The sequence below is a fragment of the Ursus maritimus genome, unplaced genomic scaffold (genome assembly GCF_017311325.1).
Source record: "Ursus maritimus isolate PB19 unplaced genomic scaffold, ASM1731132v1 scaffold_4, whole genome shotgun sequence".
In the NCBI taxonomy this organism is placed as follows: domain Eukaryota; kingdom Metazoa; phylum Chordata; class Mammalia; order Carnivora; family Ursidae; genus Ursus; species Ursus maritimus.
The window spans coordinates 3,813,985-3,834,886 of NW_024426552.1; the positions used below are offsets into that span (position 1 = coordinate 3,813,985).

The window sequence follows — 20,902 nt, forward strand, 5'->3', positions numbered from 1 at the left end:
AGTCACTGTTGTGTAAATAAAAACAATATACTGGTAATGCAGGAGAAAACTTTAAGAGAATATGTGCCCGCTAGAAATAACATTTGCAGTATATTTACGACTGACCTATTGTTAAAAGAACTTCATGGGAACTGTCAAATATCTTTGCAAATGTGAAATATTATGTATTTGACAGCGTTGGATGAATGTATGAATGAATGGAAAGGTGGATGGATGGGTGCGGTGGGTGGGTGAGTGGATGGAAGGATGGGTGGGCGGATAGATGGATGGATGGATGGATGGAAGGAAGGAAGGAAGGAAGGAAGGAAGGAAGGAAGGAAGGAAGGAAGGATAGTGTTTGGATGGGTGGGTGGGAGGATGGATGGATGGATGAATGGATGGATGGTTAGATGGGTAGATGGAAGGATGGGTGGCTCGATGGGTGAGTGGAGGATGGATGGAAGGATGGATGGATGGAAGGATGGATGGGTGTTTGGATGGATGAATGGGTGGATGGATGGATGGATGGATGGATGCATGGATGGATGGATGGATGGCAGGTAACAGATGTCAGTGGTGAGCAAAACGAGAAAGGGCCATTTGGACTAATTAGGATGGTAAAGAGTCTGGGAGCTCCAGGGCTGTTGAGGTGATCTGTATGATGGCAGGGCTGCATTTGTGCTTGGTTTGAATATCTCCATGCCTGAGGCTCTGGGCATCCCCCTCACCCTGCCTCCCTCTCCAACAGCTCCTCTCACCCACCTGGTGGGCATTGCTTCTCTGGGACCTATATGGATGATGGGTCTCCTGGATCAGTCAGAGGCTGTGTTTTCACCACCTCTGGGACTCATCCAAGCTCTGGATGTGGGACAGAGCAGGCTTCTGTTGATGCTTGATGGATTCCAAACCAAGGCTGATTCCCAGCTACCTGCATGGAGAAGGAGGTCACCAGGGTCAGTGTGCATGCAGGAAGGAGAGGTTCACGCAGGAATATTCCCAGAGCATGGGTAGTGAAGGGGTCCCCTCACCCCAAGGACAGGACTTCAACACTTACTGGACAGTGAGAGATTGTGCCCAAATAAAAGGGCGGTGGCTCCCAGAAGGCACAGAGGAACAGGCACCATGGTGGCTGCGGACTGGCATCCCGTGACTAAGCCAGACAGCCACAGTCTCAGGGCCTTTGTGCCTTAATACTACCCGCAGAGAACACGCCGACACACAGGGCTCACAGGGAATGCGGCTGCGCCAAGGGCCCACCTGGTGGGGAGGGTTTCATGTTTTTCAAAGAGCAGATTTTTGCAGGAACTTGAGAACCAGTTACAGATGGTTTTTATTTTGGAAATGGAAGCCACGGGAGAAAATAAGGAGGAGAGGCCAATTTTCCCTCCGATGTTTTCATTTTAAGGAGGGGGAACATCCAGAGTGACCTCAGCACCAACATACCACCTTTCCTTTGAAATTCAGCGGGACAAGCGTTGGCATCGTCGTTGAGATTCGTGTTATAAGTATTTAGTAAAATTCACTGAAATTCCCTTGTCACTCTATCCAGGGCGGTGACTGGCCTCCAGGGCTGGCCCTGGTCGAGCCTTTCCCAGCTGAACTGTAATGGTTCTAAGAACCTAGACAAGGCGCACATAAGCTATCAGGCGTCCCGGGAGCAGAGGGTCTGAGACATGATCCCTCCACTGTCCGCAGAACCAGCTCCTGGACCTTCTTCAACGGAGACGAAGTCACCCGGACAGGGACATCGCCCTTTGGAGAAGCGTGCTAATCTGGTCTCTGCTGTGTGCCTCAGAGGATTCGCCTGAGCTCTCTGGGCCCAATTTCCTGATTTCAAGGATGGGACCCATATTGACCACACTTTGCCGGGTTGTTTCGAAGTTCTGTTCTCTCAAGAGAATGAAGAGCTGAATGTGGGAAAGGCAGCCTTGGCTAGGGCATGACACTGAGACAGGGGCATGTCTACACGACAGTGTCCCCTGGTGGGCGAAAGGATGCAACAGGTCAGTAAGTTGGAGGGCCTCCTTGACTCAGACTTCGTGGTCCCCAAACCAAAGACTAGAAGGCACCTTGCTAGGCAGTCTTATTTATAGAGTGTAAAGTTGAACCGAAACTTACTGCCAGTCACCCACCTGTCTGGGGCCCTTAGAGTGGCAGACAGCCCTGACCAGTGGGAGCAGCACTGCCTCCCCAGGGACTTCAGGGTCCCAGGCTCCAGGAGGTTCTATCCTTCTGACCACAACAGCTGCTCCCTGCACTGCTGGGTGCCTGTGCCCCACCGAGAGAATTGTGGGTTTCTTAGAAAATTGCTAAAATACAACTTCTCCAGGTCTCCAATGAAAGGAAGAGCCCAGGAGCCTCCTTCTAAATGCCTGCCAGTTATGCCCACGCTCGTCTAAGGAGGGCTGGCTGGTCATGTCTAGTCTAAGGCACTGCAGCTCAGCAGCTAAGAGAATGGACCCCAGACCTGAATCCCAGCCTGTCCCCTCCTAGCTACATTCCCAGGGCACTCATCTGTAAAAGTGGTAATAACACAACCTCATGCAGTTGTGGGAACCAGGATGAACTAACTTGTGCACAGCGGGCGAGCTAACTCGTGCACAGTGGGCGAGCTAACTCGTGCACAGCGGGTGAGCTAACTCCTGTACGGTGCTTAGGAAGGGCGCTGGCGCACCTGTGTGCTCAGCACTCCTGGGTGTTTGTTAATATTATCGGTAGGAAACAGGTTCCATCCCCTAGAGCCAGGTGAGGGGGCAGGCCAGAGGGGCCAAAGAGCACGTGGGGAGAGGGTGCAAGGGAGGGGGGCGGGGGGACAGGTGAGAGAGTGCAAATGAGGAAACACATGTGAGGGGGCTTGGGTGAGGGGGTGCAGATGAGGAGGTGAGGGGGCTCAGGTGAGGGGGTGCAGGTAAGGGGCACAGGTGAGGAAGCACAGGTGAGGGGGCTCAGGTGAGGGGGCGCAGGTGCAGGGTGGTGTCCAGGACACTTTGGTGCAGCCCCAGGGCCCAGAGCCAATCTTGGGCTGCTGTCGCCTCCGTAACCACATGGACTCTGACAGCGCTTTCAGACAGCAGTCACAGACAGGTGCCCAAAGGCAGCCTGTAATCTTTTCTTTTCTTCTTTTTTAAAAATCTCAAAACCTGGACAGAAACAACAGTCCTGGTCCCCCACTAAAGGCGTGTACTAACAATACTCCACAACGTGCGGCACCGTCTGTGCTCAGCGGCACTCGGGCCCAGGAAGGAGCCCGCACGCCCTGCCGCAGCTCAGAAGAGCGTCTTCACACTCGGGGGCTCGAGTATTTAAAATCACGGATGCCGGTCAGAGCCGCGCACAGACGCCGTGTGCCCAGCACAACATCCAGGACACGAGGGACGGTGCGCGGCCAGGGCAAGGCCGCAGGGACACAGCACAGAGAATGATCGCAGGGACTCACTCGGTACTCGAGGAGCCAGACGGCATCGTGCAGCTGGTACTGCCGTCACGCGGCCCTTTTACAAACGAGGGAAAACGAAGAAACCAAGACACGAGGGGCTCAGGGCCTCACCCGGGGCCGCCCATGTGGGGGGCAGAGTGGGAGCTGAGGGGCACCCGTGGCCTGTCTCATCCCACTGTGCTGCCTCGGGCCCCGTGGAGTCAGCGCTTGTGCAAATCGATGGAACCTGGTCCCTAACAACCGATGGTCCACTTCCCCTCCCGCGACTGTCCCCGTGGCTTTCCACTGCGGGGCTCGAAACCCGACAGCCGCCACCTGCCCTCTCCCAAAGCCACCGGACACGTTGTACGGTCCCCACCAGTGGCGAGGGTAGGATGCGTGCCTGGGGGGCGTCCTGCTCCTCACCCACCTCCAGGCCGGCCGGGCCTCCTACTCATAGAACACCTGGTAGCTGAAGTCATCCGACTGGGCTCGGCAGTTGTATTTGCCAGTCATTCTCTGGTAGTGCACGAGGACGAGGACCCCTGCTCCTGCCACCAAGGCAAAGGCAGCCACCACGATGAGGACGAGGTAGCCAGCTCCCAGGCCTGGCTCCGCACCTGGACGCTCACCTGCAGGGAATGAGACGGGCGCAGGTGGGAGGTCTGCCCAAACCAGGAAGGACGCATCTCCGAGGGCCTGGTACCGCCTGTGGCCCCAGCACTCCGACCTTGCGGTGAAGGTGGGACGGAGGGCTTGGGACAGAACAGCCACGGAGCAAGATCTCCACGAGTGTCTGCTCCTTTGTGCCATAATACCTGGATGTGACTGGTTGGGAGCACCGTGGCATGAGGCGCCACACGTGCCCGTGTGCGTGTGCGTTCCCAAAGGTGACCAAGCAGGTGTCCCCACCCCAAGAGAGCAGCGCACCAGCCAGGACAGCTCAGCCTGCCCGGCATTCTGGACAATCACCAGGGCAGGCGGAGGGCTCAGCTGGGCTCTGCACGTGGACACGTGGCTGGGCCCAGCACAGAGAAGTGTGGGCCTTCCCAGGACCCAGAGGGCCAATAACAATAGAGGAGAGCACAGACCCAAAAAAGTTGGAAATTGGGACTTGAATGCCCAGACACCGCGTTCTTAGAAGCAGTACCCACAACGGCGCAAAGCTGGAAACAACGCCGGTGTTCACCAGAGGAGGAACAGGTAAACAGAGTGTGGTCCATCCACACAACTGCATATTGTCAGGCCACAGAAAGGAACCGAGTCCTGATGCACGCCACGACATGAAGGAACCTCGGAAACCTCATGCCGTAACAGACGACAGTCACCAGGACCACACGTAGTACGAACCTGCTTATAGAACTATCCAGAACGGGCGAAACTGGAGGCAGAAAGCACACTGGTGTCAGGCTCTGAGGGAAGGGGGCAGGGAGGGACCCCTAACTGGTGCAGAGCTGCTTTTGGGGAGATGAAAATGTTTGAACCTCGAGATAGGTGGTGGTTGTAGAACATGGGGAATGTGTGAAATGCCACTGGACTGTTGATTTCAAGACGGTTCCCTGCATGATGTGTGACTTTCCCCTCAATTTCACTGCAGGAGAAAACGGGGCCAGAGAAAGAAGAAGGCCACCAGCCAGCCCTCTGGCCTGCCCCCTACACCCCAGGGGAGAGACCTGCCCACCCCCATGAGGAAGGTGGGGCGCCATGGAGCCCAGGGAGAGTAGGTGTGGCCGACTGACAGGGCAGCTGCATCATGTTCACCTCCGTCCTCCTGCATCGTGGGGTGTCCACCTGGGGGACAAGGGGCACCCGGATCCTGATTCCTGGGTGGTTGCTTGTGTGGCCACTACTCCGGGTCGCCCAGGGCACGGCACAGGTGTGCACACTTAGCAAGGTGGTCTCCAACAATAGCACTGGGACCCCCTCCTGGCTGCCTGGAACACAGGTCATCCCCTCGTCCAGAGGGCGGAAGCCCCTGGGGACAGTTGCAGGAGCAACTACAACCCCCAAGGCGCCCAGACTCTGGACAGCCAGCTTCCCCAACAACCACATGGCTGGTCCCTAGATCCAGCCTCGGGGCGGGGGGCGGGGGGGCGGTGCTGTAACGGGCCCGCCTCCCTCCGGCGCCTCAGGCGCGGGCCATCTTGCTGGCCCAAGTGGGGTGGACCATGCAGAGGGCGCTGGAACAGGACAGAGGGGACAGACCTGCTCCACAGTGCAGCCTAGAGCCCGCCCCAGCCTGCCGGCTCCACAGACGAGGGAGCTGGTTTGGTTGTTGCCTGTCCCCCTGGGTTTCTGTACCTGCAGCGAGAGGCTCCTAACGGACCCACTGACCCAGAGCCACTCCAGGAGGGACCCCCAAGCCAGCACTGCCCACTGGTTACCGTGGCCCAAGAATGGTTACCAGTCCACGTGAGATAGCGAGGAGCCGAGAGCGAGCACATCCTGCAACATGATCCTTGCCCTGGGTGGGGGTGTCCACCTGTCCCTGCACGCGGGTCACACAGCTGGACCACCCGTCAGTCTCTTAATAACAAACTGGTCCTCCACCAGGATAGCTCAGGCAGCCCGCACCCACGCACAGGACGGTTACCATGGTCACTTGGGGTCACACACAGTCGTTCTGCAAAGGCACGAAGCTATCAATGCTTTGGTGAAGGGGACACACGTCCTGGGAACAAGGTGATAGAGAACCTCCCAGCCCAGGTACGACCCCAGGGAAAACAGCCCGTTCCAGAGGTGTGCGTTCCAGCCCAGCTGCTGTCTGGGGACCCCCGGGCTCCTCACTTCTTGAGTGGCCTCAGTGATGGCTCCAGACCCTTCCTGCGGGAACTTCTGAGCATCTGGCAGACATCACCTAAACTTCCTCTTCCTTTTTGTACAAAGAAACTCTGGAGGGTGAGAAATAATGAGGTGTCTAGCAAAGCAAATGGCTATGGAAGTGTTCCAGAAATTAAATCAGAAAATTGTGATGCTGATATAAGCTGTGCTGGCAGCACACACTCAGGGACGATGCCCAGATGGATTCTTCCTTCACATCACCAATGCACAGTGCTGTGTGTGTCCTCCGAAAGGATACGTTGAGGTCCTAACCCCCAGTAGCACAGTCTGTGATGTTCTTTGGAAACAGGGTCATTGCGGATGTAACAAGTTAGGTTCAGATGAGGTCACGCTGAAGCGGGAGAAGCCCCTGATCCAATATGCCCCCGTCCTTATAAGAAGACGGCTGCATGAGGACACAGAGGCACAGGGAGAACGCCATGTGAGGACAGAGGCAGAGACCCAGTGATGGGATCATACAAGCCGAGGCGAGCCAGAGCAGAAGCTGGGAGAGCCTGGAACAGACCCTCTCTCGCTGCCGTAGCAGGCGCCAGTCCTGCTGACACCTTGCTCTGGAGCTTCTGGTCTCCTGAACGGTGAGAGAGTATTTTCTCCTGCTTTAAGCCGCAGAAAATGCACACAGGTGGTGGGAGGGCTGCAGCTCTGGGGGAAAAGAAGCCTGTGCAGCCCCAGGAGAGGAAGACAAGGTGGTTTAGGAGAAGCCGGGAGCTGCCTTGAGAGGCCCAGCCTGTCCAGGTACCAGCTGCGAGCTTGGCCACGTGCCCTGAAATCCCTAAGTATTCTCAGTCTTCCCTGCAGTGGGAGCGATGGGGATGGCAGAGCCCAAGCGTGGGTGCACGTGGGGAGTGCAGAGCGTGGGCGCATGTGGGGAGTGCAGAGCGTGGGAGCGCATGGGGGGCGCAGAGCGTGGGCACGCGTGGGGGTGCAGAATGTGGGCACACATGGGGTGCAGAGCGTGGGCGCGCGTGGGGGGCACAGAGCGTGGGTGTGCGTTGGGTGCAGAGGGCGGGTACACGTGGGGGGTGCAGAGTGTGGGTGCACATCAGGGATGTGGGCAGAATGTGGGTGTACAGGGAACAAAGTGTGGACACGGGGTGGGAGGGGGGCAGTCCTGAAGGGATCTCTCTGCCAGTCTAGCTCACCCCCGTAGTCTCCAACAATATTTCTGTTCATGTACACAATTAAAATGTAAAGTTTCCACCAATTGGGAGATGCCGTGTTTCTAAATGTTTTTTCTGGATATTTGTGTGGCACAGTCATGGAGCAAACAAAAGCTAATAATACAATGAGAAATAATGAAGAACAAAATGAATAATTAGAGCCCTTGTTTCTGAGCCTGACGATTTATCCCCGTATTGTATTTGTTGTTCTCTGCAACGGTGGTTACTGTGGTACTCTGCTGGTTACAAATGGTGACAACGAACACTTACCCTGTAATTTCTATGGACAAGGCACTGTATAAACTAGAAATTATTATTGCTCCCATTTTATAGATGAGGGAAATGAGGCACAATGTAGTCACCCACGTTGCACAGAAAAAGGAGAGTGCAGGACACTTAGTAGAGATGTATGCCTGTCACATAGACGGATGAAATAATGACTAAGTGGGTGCGTGGATGGACAGATGGATGGATGCTGGGTGGATAGATAGATGGAGGAAGGAATGCTAGATCAATGGATGGATGGATACAGGAGTGATGGATGGGGAGGTGGATGGATGGGTACAAGGATAGACAGATAAATGGATGAATGGATGAGAGGGTGGATGGATGGATAAAGGAATGATGGATGGGTGGATGGATGGATGGACAGGTAAACAGATGAATGGATGGGTGGATGGAGGAATGTGAATGGCTGGATGGAAGGGTAGGTGGATGGATGTATGGATAAATGGCTGAATGGATGGATGGAGGGATGGATGGATGAGTGCGTGGATGGATGGATAAAGGAATGATGGATGGGTGGATGGATGGATGCACAGGTAAACAGATGAATGGATGGGTGGATGGAGGAGGAGTGATGGATGGGGAGGTGGATGGATGGGTACAAGGATAGACAGATAAATGGATGAATGGATGAGAGGGTGGATGGATGGATAAAGGAATGATGGATGGGTGGATGGATGGATGGACAGGTAAACAGATGAATGGATGGGTGGATGGAGGAATGTGAATGGCTGGATGGAAGGGTAGGTGGATGGATGTATGGATAAATGGCTGAATGGATGGATGGAGGGATGGATGGATGAGTGCGTGGATGGATGGATAAAGGAATGATGGATGGGTGGATGGATGGATGGACAGGTAAACAGATGAATGGATGGGTGGATGGAGGAATGTGAATGGCTGGATGGAAGGATAGGTGGATGGATGTATGGATAAATGGCTGAATGGATGGATGGGTGGATGGATGGATGAGTGCGTGGATGGATGGATAAAGGAATGATGGATGGGTGGATGGATGGATGGACAGGTAAACAGATGAATGGATGGGTGGATGGAGGAATGTGAATGGCTGGATGGAAGGGTAGGTGGACGGACGGATGGATAAATGGATGAACGGATGGATGGATGGGTGGATGGATGGTTGGGTGGGTAGACGGATGGAGGAATGATGGAAGGATGGATTGGATCTGAAGACTCAGTGATTTTCCCAAGACCACACAACTAGAAGCACTAATGTCAAACTCAGGTCTCTTAACTCCAAGCCCAGTGCTTTTTCCACTCCAGTAGTTTTGGCGTGATCTATAATATTTGTGAATAAGTAGAAGTTCCATTTCTATAAATGAGAATGCATATTAGGGCCCCTGGTCAACCGGTTCTCCTTAGCAGTTTGAGAAAATGAAGAGGGTAGAGGAAGCATGCAGTCCTAGGATGGGTCCTGCAACTGCCTGATGACCAGTGCAGACCCCGGAGCCCAGAGTCCAGCTCCAGAAACTCAACATTCGTAGGCTCCCAAACCTGGAATCTTTAAAATTGCACAAATACTTTGGATGAGAAACAGCAGTTGGAATCGCTGGTCCAGAGGCCCTCCCTCCCTCCTCCTGCTCCCTCAGCTTCCTTCCCAAGCCCGGATCAGACTCGATCACACTCGACCCCATATCCAAAACCCCGACGTTCTTGCACAGGAAGGTACAGCGAGGCCAGGACGGCCATCGAAGAGAGGGAGAAAACCAATAAAAAAGGAAAATCAACCAGGATTACATTTAGCTACAAAAGGAGAAAAAGCCAAAATAGCCGTGACAAGGAGCATGGAAGTTTATTTCTTTCTGGCAAAACTCGGAGATCGGAGGCCGGGCCTGGCACACTTGCTCTGTGGTGTCCTTGGGAAGGGAGCTTCTCCGAGCTCCTGTCCCCAGGGCCCTCAGGGTCCACCAGGCGGCTGACTGCAGCCACCCCCCCCCGCCCCTGCCAGGCAGTAGGAAGAAAGGGGCACATGAGGGGCAGCCCCTCGGGAGCTGTCACCTGACCTCCCATTTGCACCCCATTGGCCAGAACTTCTTCATATGGCCACACTTGGCTGCCAGGTTGGCTGGGAATGACAGTGTTTACTCCTGGAAGCCACATGCCAGCGAAAATCTGGGGGGGTTCCATGACTATGAAGGAGAGGAGGACAGATACTGGGGGACAAGCTAGCAGTTTCTGTCTTCATACCAAAAGCACACAATCTCCCCCAACCAAATTCTTTAAAAAAATAAAAAAATAATAAAATAATAAAATTGATCTCAAAGGAAATAAAACGTTTTTCTGGCAAAGTGATGGTGGTCTTTGAAATCACATGGAATGTAATTGGCTGGTGGAAGTTTTATACCAAGGGAGAAAGCCATGCCTTTTTTTTTCCATCTTCTGATGTATTCAAGCCCAGAATAAACAGCTTTCTCGTGTGTGCGCCCACTGGTACACACGTACACACACGCACGCAAGTACACACAGAACCCGACCTGGCGTGGCCCGAGCCTCTCCCTCCCAACCAGCCACATGGTGTATTGATCCCATGTCAGGACGTTACTGGTTTCATGTGACGCAGCTCAGAGTACCGTGTTACGTAAGCGCGAGCTGACTTCCCGCAACCCCCCCCAGGCAGCGTGGGCACCGAGGGCTCCTCCCCACTAGGGCTGTGGAGGGGCCAGCCTGGCTCTGCATGGGAAGGACTTGACGCTAGGCTGGAATCGGGGCTCTCCTTCGCCCACTGTGGTGAGTCCGCGGACCCTGCAGGGCCCGGGGCTCCTGGTGGCGGCGTGCGCATTCACACTCCGGGAGTGGGAGACGGAGCCAGTCGCATCTTTTCTTTAACTGACTAAACCGCATCACCAACTCACCTTCAGACCGAATGAGGGGCCCCCAGGACATCTGGTGTGTGGCAGATGCTTCACCGCTTCTCAGGGACCGGATGTCATTGCAATTCTGTTGTTTGGAAAGGAAAGGAAGCTCAAATTAATTAAACGGAACTCCAGCTCTGAGAAACGCGGTCACTGTCAGGGTGAGACTCTGATCCCTACGTTACGCCGGATGAGCTCAGACGGGGAAGGGGACGAGGGGCCTGGGCCGCCTGGACCACGGGGCTCTGCCAGAGCGACAGGAGGGACGGTGGGCAGCAAGGCCTGGAGGAAGGAGGTTCGAGAGAGCACCTGCTGGGCCGTCTCCAGGCCCGGGCCCCTGGGCCCCTTGGGCACTCTGTCGGCTCTGAGTCACCTTGGCATTCTCCGTGGCCTGCTGCAGCCGCTTGCTCCTTTCCACACCTCAGCCTTGCAGGGAGGTTCAGGGACGTGGTCGGACCTCTCACTACACACCCGTTGGGCTGCTTTATTTCCCCGGACAGATGCTGACGCCCTAGCCCCCACTGCCTGCGGATGTGACCTTATCTGCAAACAGGGTCTTTGCAGACGAAGTGAAGGTGAGGTCATTAGAGTGGGTCCTAGTCCTATGTGACTGTGTCCTTATGAAAAGGGGATGTTGAACACAGACACAGACACGCGCAGAGGGCAGCTGTGAAGACACAGGGAGAAGCCGGCGTCTACACGACAAGGACAGAGGCTGGAATGAGTCTCCCTCACAGCTTCTGGGGGAGCCGGCCCTGCCACCCCGATCTTGGACGTCCAGCCTCCAGCCCCTCAGGCGACGCATTCCCCCAGTTTCAGCTGCCCCTTGCTACTGTTCCTACAGCCACGGGACACCAGAACAACACTCCTCCTACCAGAACGTGGAAAGGAATGTGTAAGCCAAATCAGAATAACCCTGGGAACTGGCAGCCCTGCCTGGGGGGTTATGGCTATTAATACTCATTGTCTTTCTGAGGGGCTTCGAACAGGTGCGGGCTCGTGTCCGCCCTTGGCTGGTGGGCGTCTGGGGCTCTATGTTCCTTTCAATCCTTTTTTCTGCAAGATCTACTGTGTGAGAAAAAGCGACACCCACCAAATGCGTGTCCTGGGGGTGCTCGGAGACTGGTCACCCGGGGAGACTGCAGGGTTTCCGCGAGCTGCACGGGAACGAGCCCATCCCCCAGAGGAGAGACAAACATGCTGTCACTGAACCCCAGGCCAGCAGAGCTCTCTACTCTGTCCTGGGCACAGACAACATGAGACAGTCAGCCACACACTTGTCTGGTATGAAGAAGAGCTTTCAAACCTCAGGACTGCAAAGCATATTTCACATTCAGAGGTCTAAGGAAATGAGAATGTAAAATTATTCAAGATCCCAGTGTGAAGGATGAACATAGGGGGAAACCTCTCATTCAATATCACATCGGCTGGGAGTCAGCAGCGTTCCACCAACGTGGCTAAAAATAATATGAAATTAAAGGAACGCGTTTACACCTGAATATGCATTAAACCACCTAGAGGAGAAGCCCCACAGCGTCACGGGCAGGAATGGGATGTGACGTGATGACCAGCCGACAGTATGGGCTCCAGAAGGATGCAGCTTGGCCATCTGACCACGTGGGTTGCCCACCCATGGGCTGCCCACCATCCACACCTCATTTCGTGCCTTTTTGGGGCCCAGTGTGCAGGGCCCCATGTCTCCTCCTAGAAGTCGGGCCCCAGGGCCGCCCAAGCCCTGGGCTTCAGATAACAGAGCAGCCCTCCTCGGAGCAACAGGGGTGCGAGTCCAGCACAAGTTTAGAAAAGTGAAACACCTACTATTTTGCACGTGGTCCCAGGCGAGTCCATGCAAATGCGGAGTCTGCAGTGCAGGTAGACGATGGAGTTGTTGATGAAGGAGAAGATTTTCAGCTTAAACCGGGCCTTGCTGGAATCCCCGTTCTCGATCACATTCGTGTGCGTGTTGGAGATGGGGCAGCTGGGAAGGGAGGGACCGGGACTCATGAGTCAGGAGCCAGGCCCCCATCCCATTTCCGGACGGGCTTCCTCCCAGCGCCTCTGCACACACGGCGTCCGTCCGCACAAGGACCGCTAGCGCTCCCATTCCCCAGAGACCCAGGCATCCCTGAAAACCCAGCCCCGCATATCCACAGAGGCCCCCAAGCAGGCTGCACCCGATCCCCACCTGTTGTTGATGAAGCTGAACATGACCGGGTCCCTGGCGTTGCTGGACGGCGTGGCCCAGCACTCGGTCAGGACCACCTTGAGGTTGCTCTTCTGTCTACAGAGCCCCACCTCAATCCTGACGTCATCGCTGGCAGACACACTATAATTTCGAGGTATAGGGGAGTCCCCGATAAATAACCGCATCTCAGTCACAAAACTGCCAGCTCCGTGGAGGTCCTCGATGATGGTGGAAACCCTGCGACACAGCAGTTTCAGCAGGTGCACCGCTGCGGCCCCTCCCTTCCCATTCCTCCCCAGAAAGCAACCCCGAGCAGTACGGAAGGAGAGGAAGGCCACCCAATGTGAACGGGCAAGGAAAGGCTACCTATTCTGAGCTGGCTGGAGTGGTTGTCAGCCCCCTGACTTGGGTCTGGAGGAGACTGGAGGACAGGCAGGGGCGGGGTCAGCCTCACAGTGGGACAGGGAGGCCCAGGCAGGCTCCAGCAGGCATTGTCATGGGGAAGCCGTGGGCGGGCTCACTAGGACAGGGGCGTCCTATGTGATTGGCCAGGGTGTATGTATGGCTTTCTTTGGTCGGTCCTAATTTGAAGTGAAGACAATAATTAGGGGAGCTGGCAGTCACTAACCAAGTCCTGGCCACTGTCAGTCTCACAAAAGGGTCCTCAAGTGATTGAAACCCTAAAGAAATCCAAAGTGAAGGTGCTAGAGAGGACAGGTAGCTGGGGCGGGATGGGAAGAGGGCTCTTTGCTCACCCCCACTCTGGGGTGTAGCCCGACGACGTCAGGAGGTCGTTCTGGAAGGCACAGTGGATCGGGCTCAGGATCTTCAGGTGGTGGATGATGCCCTCAGGGGACAGGTCATTCCTCAGCGTGGTCCTCACCACCGTATTCGTCATGTTCTGAACACAAACAGGGCATCAGTGCGCTCCCGGGCCCCAGCAGCCACCCCCCAGCATGCCTGCAGACCATGGTTCTGGGTGCTGGGGGAGGGGTGCTTCTTCTCTAAAGCTTGTCCGCCAAATACAAACACCCTGATCTTTTCCTAACATCAAATGCCAAAAAGCATGTGAAGCCCCGACCCCTGGTTTAGCCTGTGTCCTATGCCCGTTTTCCTCATCAGAGAACCAGAGGCAAACTGGATCAGCTGATATCCCCAATATCCAGCTGCACTGGACCACCAGCATTCTCTCCCAGCGCCATCATCTGGGCGGGTAACAAGAAGAACAGGGAGCAGAGGATAACCTCCAGAGAGGGACGGTCATCATGACGGGGACTCGGGGTGTGTGAACACACTGCCCACCGGAGCCCCCAGGGAACAGCGCTGAGCCCGTTCTTGTGCATGAAGCGAAGCTTGTAGACAGAGGTGCGGAGCAGACAGGCTTGGAGCTAGAGAACATGAGAGCCGGCTGGGATTAAGGACTAGCTGCTTGCGGTGTGAACACTGAGCAGGAGAGACTCTCTGGACAGCAGGGCACCAGAGCATGACCATCCTCCTTCCAAAGCGCGCGAGAGTTCCGGAATTTCTCCGGAGCCCAAAACAGAGACGGAGAGCCTGAGGTGGGCACTTGCACAAGGTGCTACAGCAGAGAGCAGATAGGAGGAGACAGATACTTCTGTGAACACCACCCTCGTTACACTGGAGCCGAACCAAGTCTCGTCTGACAGAATGCCTGCAGTGACATTCGTTCGCAGCTTTCCGCTTGTTCGTGGCTTGGAGTTTGATCGTCATCGTGGTGGGCTTTGCAAGATCGGCACCCCTTTACGGACTCCTCCTATGCTGCCACTGGAACGGGGCACAGCGCCAGCCAAGGACAGCTGCGGATTGTCTGTGGTGGGTACGTAGTGGGGGCCGTGGCACGGCTTCTGCTAAAGTCACCGGCCTTAGCAGCTCAGAAGTACACAAGAGACACGGGAAACTGTGAAACAGATAAGCCAGACCATCCAGGAGGAGGAAGCCAGGGGTGGAGGAAAATTATGTGGATGAAGCCACATCGGGGAGCATCCACGGAAACCCACAACCCCTGAAGCAGGAGCCCCCAGACGTGGTGCGGGCAGCAGGGCAGCGCCCATGCGGAGCTGCACAGCACAGCGTCTGGTCACGGGGAGCCTGCCAGGCAGCGAGGGCTGCAAAAAGACATCTGGAGACCAGCCATGCTGATGGGACCCACAAATCTGATAGAGACACGAATCCAGGGGCCAATCAGGCTCTGGCAAGAGCGGGTCCCAGGTGGTGCAAAGCGTGCGGGAGCATGAGGGGGAGGGCTGCTGCCGATGGTTCCGGACTGAAAGTCACTGCAGGGAAGATGTCTGCAATGCTCTTCTGCTTTTCCAGCTCCCACACCGACCCCTTACTTGCTGCTCACTTATGAGAAATACAGCAAGTGTATTTTCCTCATGTGTCTGTGACACAGGCCCGGGCAAACACATCACACAGCCGTTAGCTGATATTGGAAGCTACTGGATATTATTGGTGTCTCCAGGTTTCCATATAAATAGTGAAATTAGAATTACTGAAAACCATCTTAATTCTTGGAATTTGTTTTCCTTAGTGGAGACTAGTGCTGCTTTAGCTTCTGGGAACAAACCTGCCCAGATTCTTAGTTGCAGTATCCAAAAATGGAAACACTGAAACACGGTCAAATTTACCCCGTCTCTGCTAGAATCTGTCCCTCCATATTTCACAATACTTTTCTACATGATGTTTGTAGGTCTGGTGGCTTCTTCCAGCTGAGAAGCAGAAGCTCCCCTAGGTGTAGTCGTAACAGACACGGCGTCAGGTCTCGATGGGCTGAGCTCCGGGCACCCGGGCCAGTGTGTACCCCAGACGCTGCCACGGCGTCTGTTCGGTGCCTCTGACAATCGCTTTGAAAAGTGCTTCAGACAACCCGGATGGCTCCCTGCTGTCTCCATGAGCATTCTGGAAGTGTTTCTGAAGAGAATTCTGTACGCTGGTGAATCTTCTGGGGCGTGGACCACTTGGTGTCTCTGAGCGTCTCAGGACGATCTGTACACAGCACAGCAAACCCAGGCGGGGAGCCCTAAAGCCTTAGATCTAGCTTCTAAAAATCAGGAGGTCAGTAAAACTTAAACTGCTTAACCAAAAGGAAAAAAAAAAAAAAGAGGCGGTGGAGCCTGCTAACTGTACTTGCAGAAGTCCATCTTCGGAAAATCTTAGCTTTTGGCAAGTGTCAAAAACATCAAGAACTTTCGTGGATTTCAGGGCTGAGATAACTCATTAGAAACGCATTTCCCTCTGCTCTGAATGGGCCCTGAACCCCACTGAATGTAACAGCTCTACCAGGTGTCTGTGTAGCCTGGGGAAACAAAGGCAGAGAGCCAGCGTGCCGGCTCGCCCCTGGGGCCCGGCCCATCGGTACGAGACTCACCCCGAACAGCCTGGCTGCACTGACCACATCATTTCCAGCATCGTTCCCTTCGGTTCTGCAAGGCTGCAGGGTGCTAACTTAGACCTGAGACCCTCGGGGACAGCTCTGCCTGTGCCCACCCTCCAGCCTGTGCCCACTTTGGGGCTTTGGGGCTCATAACTGGGGCCCCCAAGAAGCTGTTACCCATCATCAGTGCAGCCCGCCTCCACGTGAGTCTGAGGAATCCTTAAGAAAGAGAAGCAAGCCCCCAGGGTCAGGTTTAAATTGTGCTGGTTGGAAAGTGGGAGGGGGGCTGACAAAGGCTCTGTGGTCACTGGGGACATCCTAGTGGCTCCTTCAACCCAGAGCCCCCAAGGAGGCTGGAATCACACTCGAGAGAGGCAAGCAGACCCACTGTGCCAGTGCACCGCTCTGCCATGGCCCCCCGCATGCCCACGTCCGTGCTGACCCCGAAGCTGCCTGCCCCCCACACGCCACTGACCCCGAAGCTGCCTGGTGCTCACCCCTCACATCCACGCCCACACTGACCCTGCAGCTGCCCGCCCCCCACAGGTCCACGTGCACGCTGACCCCGCAGCCCTAGCACCTGGGCCTCTGGCAAGCCTGCTCCTGATCTGGCATATTACCTGTCAGCTCAGTCCAGCCTGTGCCTGGGGCCCATGTGTCCCCACGGGGGTACAGAGACCAGGCTCCAACCAGAAGCATCTGAGTGCAAAGGCCTTCGCCCTCCTTGTACCCCAGAAGGCCTCTGGAAAGGCAGAGTCATAGGCCATAGGGCTGATCCTTGGAGGCACGGCAACCCTGACCCCCCCCGTTGACCTTGCTGAGCCTCAAGGTCCCATTGGTTAAACGTGGATACCAGGACCTAACTGTCACCAGGCACGCGGAACACCACCTGTGGGTCCATGGGACTATCCTTCCCCACCCCGTTTGGGGAAACAAGGTCTCGAATTGCACTCACAAGGTTCTTAGGGGCTGAAGTCTGGGTTCCTGAGTCCCTGCCCAGTGGACCAACTTCCCACATGAGGACAACCTCCCTGTCCCCACTGCCACGCCAGCCCCCTGCTGAGACCATCTCCCAGTGAGCACCCCCCCCCAACACCAGCCCCTTCCATGCACAACCCCTGACCCAGGGCCCTGCCTCCCAGATCCAGCAGACACCTTCCACCTCGTCACGCTCCCAGCCGCTGTCACGTGTCCCCTGGCTGTGCACACAGTCCTCCCCACACGCATCTGGGGACCATGTCAGTTTCCACAAGTCCTGTCCCAGGTGTGCACATTTCTCAGGGGGCCACCATGCCCAGTGCTGCCCCGTCCCCCAGTGCCCAGTGAGGCGGGGCTCACAGAGGACCCTGGCACCCTCCTCCCAGCAGCTCAGTGCACTTGGTGCTGGGAGGAGGGAGGCAAGAGGGACACAGGAGCCTTAACTGTGGTGTAGAGCCAATCTGGGAAGAATCAGGGCCTGGAGCCGGTCAGCCCAGCACACGGGGTGTGGGGGTGCTGCAGACCAGAGGAGCTCACGTGGGCCCAGACCTGTCCCTGCAGGTGAGACGGGAGTGCCTCCAGCTGGGCGGCGGCACCCCTACTGGGCTTCCCTCCGTGCGGTGGAGGGAGGCCCCTGCACCTGTCAGCCTGTCAAGGACTCTGCAGTGAAGACAATCACTCGTAGGCCCACAGTTCCTCCGGCCAGATCCTTCTGATCACACGAGCCCGCCTGCCCAGCATGCACAAACATGCACACACTCACTCACACACATACACTCGTGTATACACACACGTTCTCACACATCTGCACCGCTGGACACTCATGTCGACACACTTTGCTTTCCTGCCTTTTTCCTCTCCCACTGGCTGTCCATCCTGCCTATGCCTCAGAATCACTGCAAGTATTCTTTAAACCCAAGGCTGACCCCAGGCCCTTTGCACCAGAATCCCGCAGGGCAGAGCTCAAAACTCCCTCCTGATTCCAGGGCACAGTCTGGTCCCTGGTGAGAACTTGCCCTATCCTGTCCCCCTTTCTTGGGTCCCCCACTTAGAGTCAGAGACCCTGGGGTGCAGAGTCTCCCCTGGTCCCCTAGGACAGTTGTGGCCCCCTCCCCATCTGGTGTTCCTGATGCTCAGTGCACTGCCCCCCACCCTGTGTGCACCCGAGCCTGGCCCTCCAGCCCTTACACTTTGCACGACGGTTCCACACTCAGTCCACCCGGCCACCAGGAGCACGTGCGTGCTGTTGTGGTCGCTCACGTTGCAGGATGGGTGTCCCAGGTACAGGGAAGTCTCAGGGATGGATTCCTGCTGCAGGAAGCGCCTCTGGATGGCGATGGCCACCTTCTCGATCTCACAGAGCACCCTGACCGCCTCCGTCAGGTTCAGCCGCTGGGGCGGGTCCTGGGGGCCCCGGCTGGCACCCGGCACAGAGGCAGCCGTGGATCCTGCTGGGGTGGGGAGCTGCTCCGGGCCAGGTGCCAGAGAGGGGCCGGGAGCCTGGGTTGTGTTGCCAGGAGAGTCACCTGCGAGGCACGAGAAGATGAAACCCAAGTATGGGTCTGTGTTTAGGGTCTGCCACCTGAGCCTGGCCTGTGAGGCCCGCGCAGAGGGGTCAGGGGTGAGGTCAGACGGGAATAGCAGCACACACCCGGACTGCACATTCTGGCCACAGCCGCACATATGCACCTGTCGCACGTTCCTGCCAGCCCTGCAGCGGGGCCTGGCTTGGCTTGCCAGGGGCTCCCATGGGCCAGGAGACCAACGTGCCCTTTGCCCCCCGGACTCTCCCAGGCTGACGCCAGGTGTGGGCCAAGCCCATGGGCTTGCTGTGACAAGCCCTCTGATCTCTAAGGTGGGTTAATGATGTTTACTGTCAGGATCCTGAGTCCCCAGCCGCCACTGCAGCTTCCTGCTTCCCTCAAGGCACAGCTTCAACCTGCACCGTGTGAAGACATGCAGGGTTCTCTGAGGCCTTCCTCCCTAGTCTGCACGAAGCAGACCAGGACCCATCCCAGCCCGCTCCCTGGGCCTGGCTCCATCACTTGCCACCCCGGCACCTGCCTTCTCTTCTCTCAAGGCGGGGCTTGTCCACTGCTCTGTCCCCTCACCCAGCTCCCTCGTCTCCAAGATGTAGTCCAAACTCCTGCTAGTGGCGTTCACTGCCTTCTCAACTGGCCTCACCTACTTCTTGGGAGCTGGCTTCCCACTCTCTCCCACCCCTCTCCTGAAGGTGCCCCCATTTCAGCCAGCCCGAACTGCGCCGGGACCATGGGCACCATCAGGAGCTCTGTTCTCACTGTTGCATGGACCCAGCACCCCCTGCCCCACTGCAGCCCTCTCTGCCTAGTGCTGTCCTAGCTGTCCTTTAAGACTAGCTCTAAGATGCCTCTTCCAGGAAGCCCTCCCTGACTACACTCATGGGGCTGCAACAACTTAGTCCCTTTGAGCTTCCTGCTTCTACCTCAAGCAGAACACATTCCATATTCCTGGTGACAAGTGCTCTACTTGACTACAGATCCCTGGATGGCAGAGGTCACCTCAGGGTCAACACTGAATCCACTGAGGCCCCATTTAATGGAGAAAGCACTGGGTGGGAAGAAGGGGCCGAGCAGAAACATTTCCCACATGTTGCTTATCACATGGACCCTAGGGTTTGGAGGTCATCTTCTAGAATCAGAGAACACAGTGGACCTTAGTGTGTAGTTTCTCACTGGAGGCACTTGGAGATACGAGGTGCCACCAAGGAGGCTGGAGATGCATGGGAGAGCGTGAAGGGACACATACGTGTGCACATACACGCACAAGCACACACGTTAGAAAACTAGTTCAGGACATAAAAATATGCTGACCTTGTTTGGAAAAGAGGCACTTTGCAAACGAACGTCCTTAAAAGAACAAATCACCCGATAGCATCTTGGAAAAGGGGTTATGGGACTCTCACCTTCACAAGGTCTTCCAGAATATTCCACAGGGAAGCGGGGGGCATCGCCCACGCAGCTGCAGGTGAAGGAGCCCAGAGTGTTGCGGCAGGACGCGCCCGGCTCACAGTCGTGCTCCTGGTTCTCACACTCGTCGTAATCTGCGCGACATCAGAAACAAAACAGGACATGGTCATGGGGTCACGGGGCCTGAAGGCACTTCCGTGCCGGCTGTTCACACGACCCCCCACCCTGCATCTCGGGCAGTGGAGTTGAAAATTATGGAGTGACAGCAAAGCTGGCCGGCTCTGGGGAGTCCAGGAGACAGGGAGGCACCTGCATCTCGGCCAGCGTCCAGACGTCTGTAGGGACCACTGGGGAAGGAGAGTTCCTGGTCCCCCGGCAGGGCGGCAGGGCAGTTCATCAGGGGCGAACAGGCCCCAGCCCCAGCCCCTGGTCTCAGGCCCAGGCAACCCCGCAGAAAGCCTGTCCCGCAGAAGGCCCTCCGCCCACTTGCCTGCTTTGGTCTCTACGCTCAGCTACCCTTCCTCACAGTGATGCCGGTTTACTGCAGAAAATGGGTAAAATTCAGGCCAGCCTAGCAAAGAGCACGGTCCACACCGAAGCCCGCCTCCCGAGTAGAACAGAGCTTGCACGGTGACGATCCCCTTCCGTCCTTGAAAACACAGACTGTGACGCAGCTCGGGTCACACTGCACCCACACACGCAAGTCCTGCTTTCTTCCCTAACCCATTTCCGGGATATTTTCTGTCTCAATGAGCCTCACTTTTAATAATTGCATGACAGTCCAGGGCATGGATGGGCCACGATTTACTTACTATCTCCCCTGTTACAGGACTATTGGCCACTT

At 56.1% G+C, this 20,902-nt stretch overlaps 1 protein-coding gene across 1 annotated transcript in view; it reads right to left on the reverse strand.

The window, feature by feature from the left end:
* Nucleotides 1–465: 465 nt before the first annotated feature.
* The window catches only part of UMODL1 (uromodulin like 1), a 66,304-nt gene continuing 45,867 nt past the window's right edge, over nucleotides 466–20,902 (reverse strand). The window contains exons 15-22 of the mRNA XM_040621884.1: nucleotides 20,055–20,192; nucleotides 18,299–18,636; nucleotides 13,494–13,639; nucleotides 12,739–12,975; nucleotides 12,372–12,531; nucleotides 10,554–10,638; nucleotides 3,825–4,026; nucleotides 466–907 (exon numbers count right to left, since the gene is read on the reverse strand). Of these exons, the coding sequence (XP_040477818.1) occupies nucleotides 3,845–4,026; nucleotides 10,554–10,638; nucleotides 12,372–12,531; nucleotides 12,739–12,975; nucleotides 13,494–13,639; nucleotides 18,299–18,636; nucleotides 20,055–20,192 (1,286 nt within the window). The 3' untranslated portion in view covers nucleotides 466–907; nucleotides 3,825–3,844. The remainder of the gene's footprint in view (nucleotides 908–3,824; nucleotides 4,027–10,553; nucleotides 10,639–12,371; nucleotides 12,532–12,738; nucleotides 12,976–13,493; nucleotides 13,640–18,298; nucleotides 18,637–20,054; nucleotides 20,193–20,902) is intronic.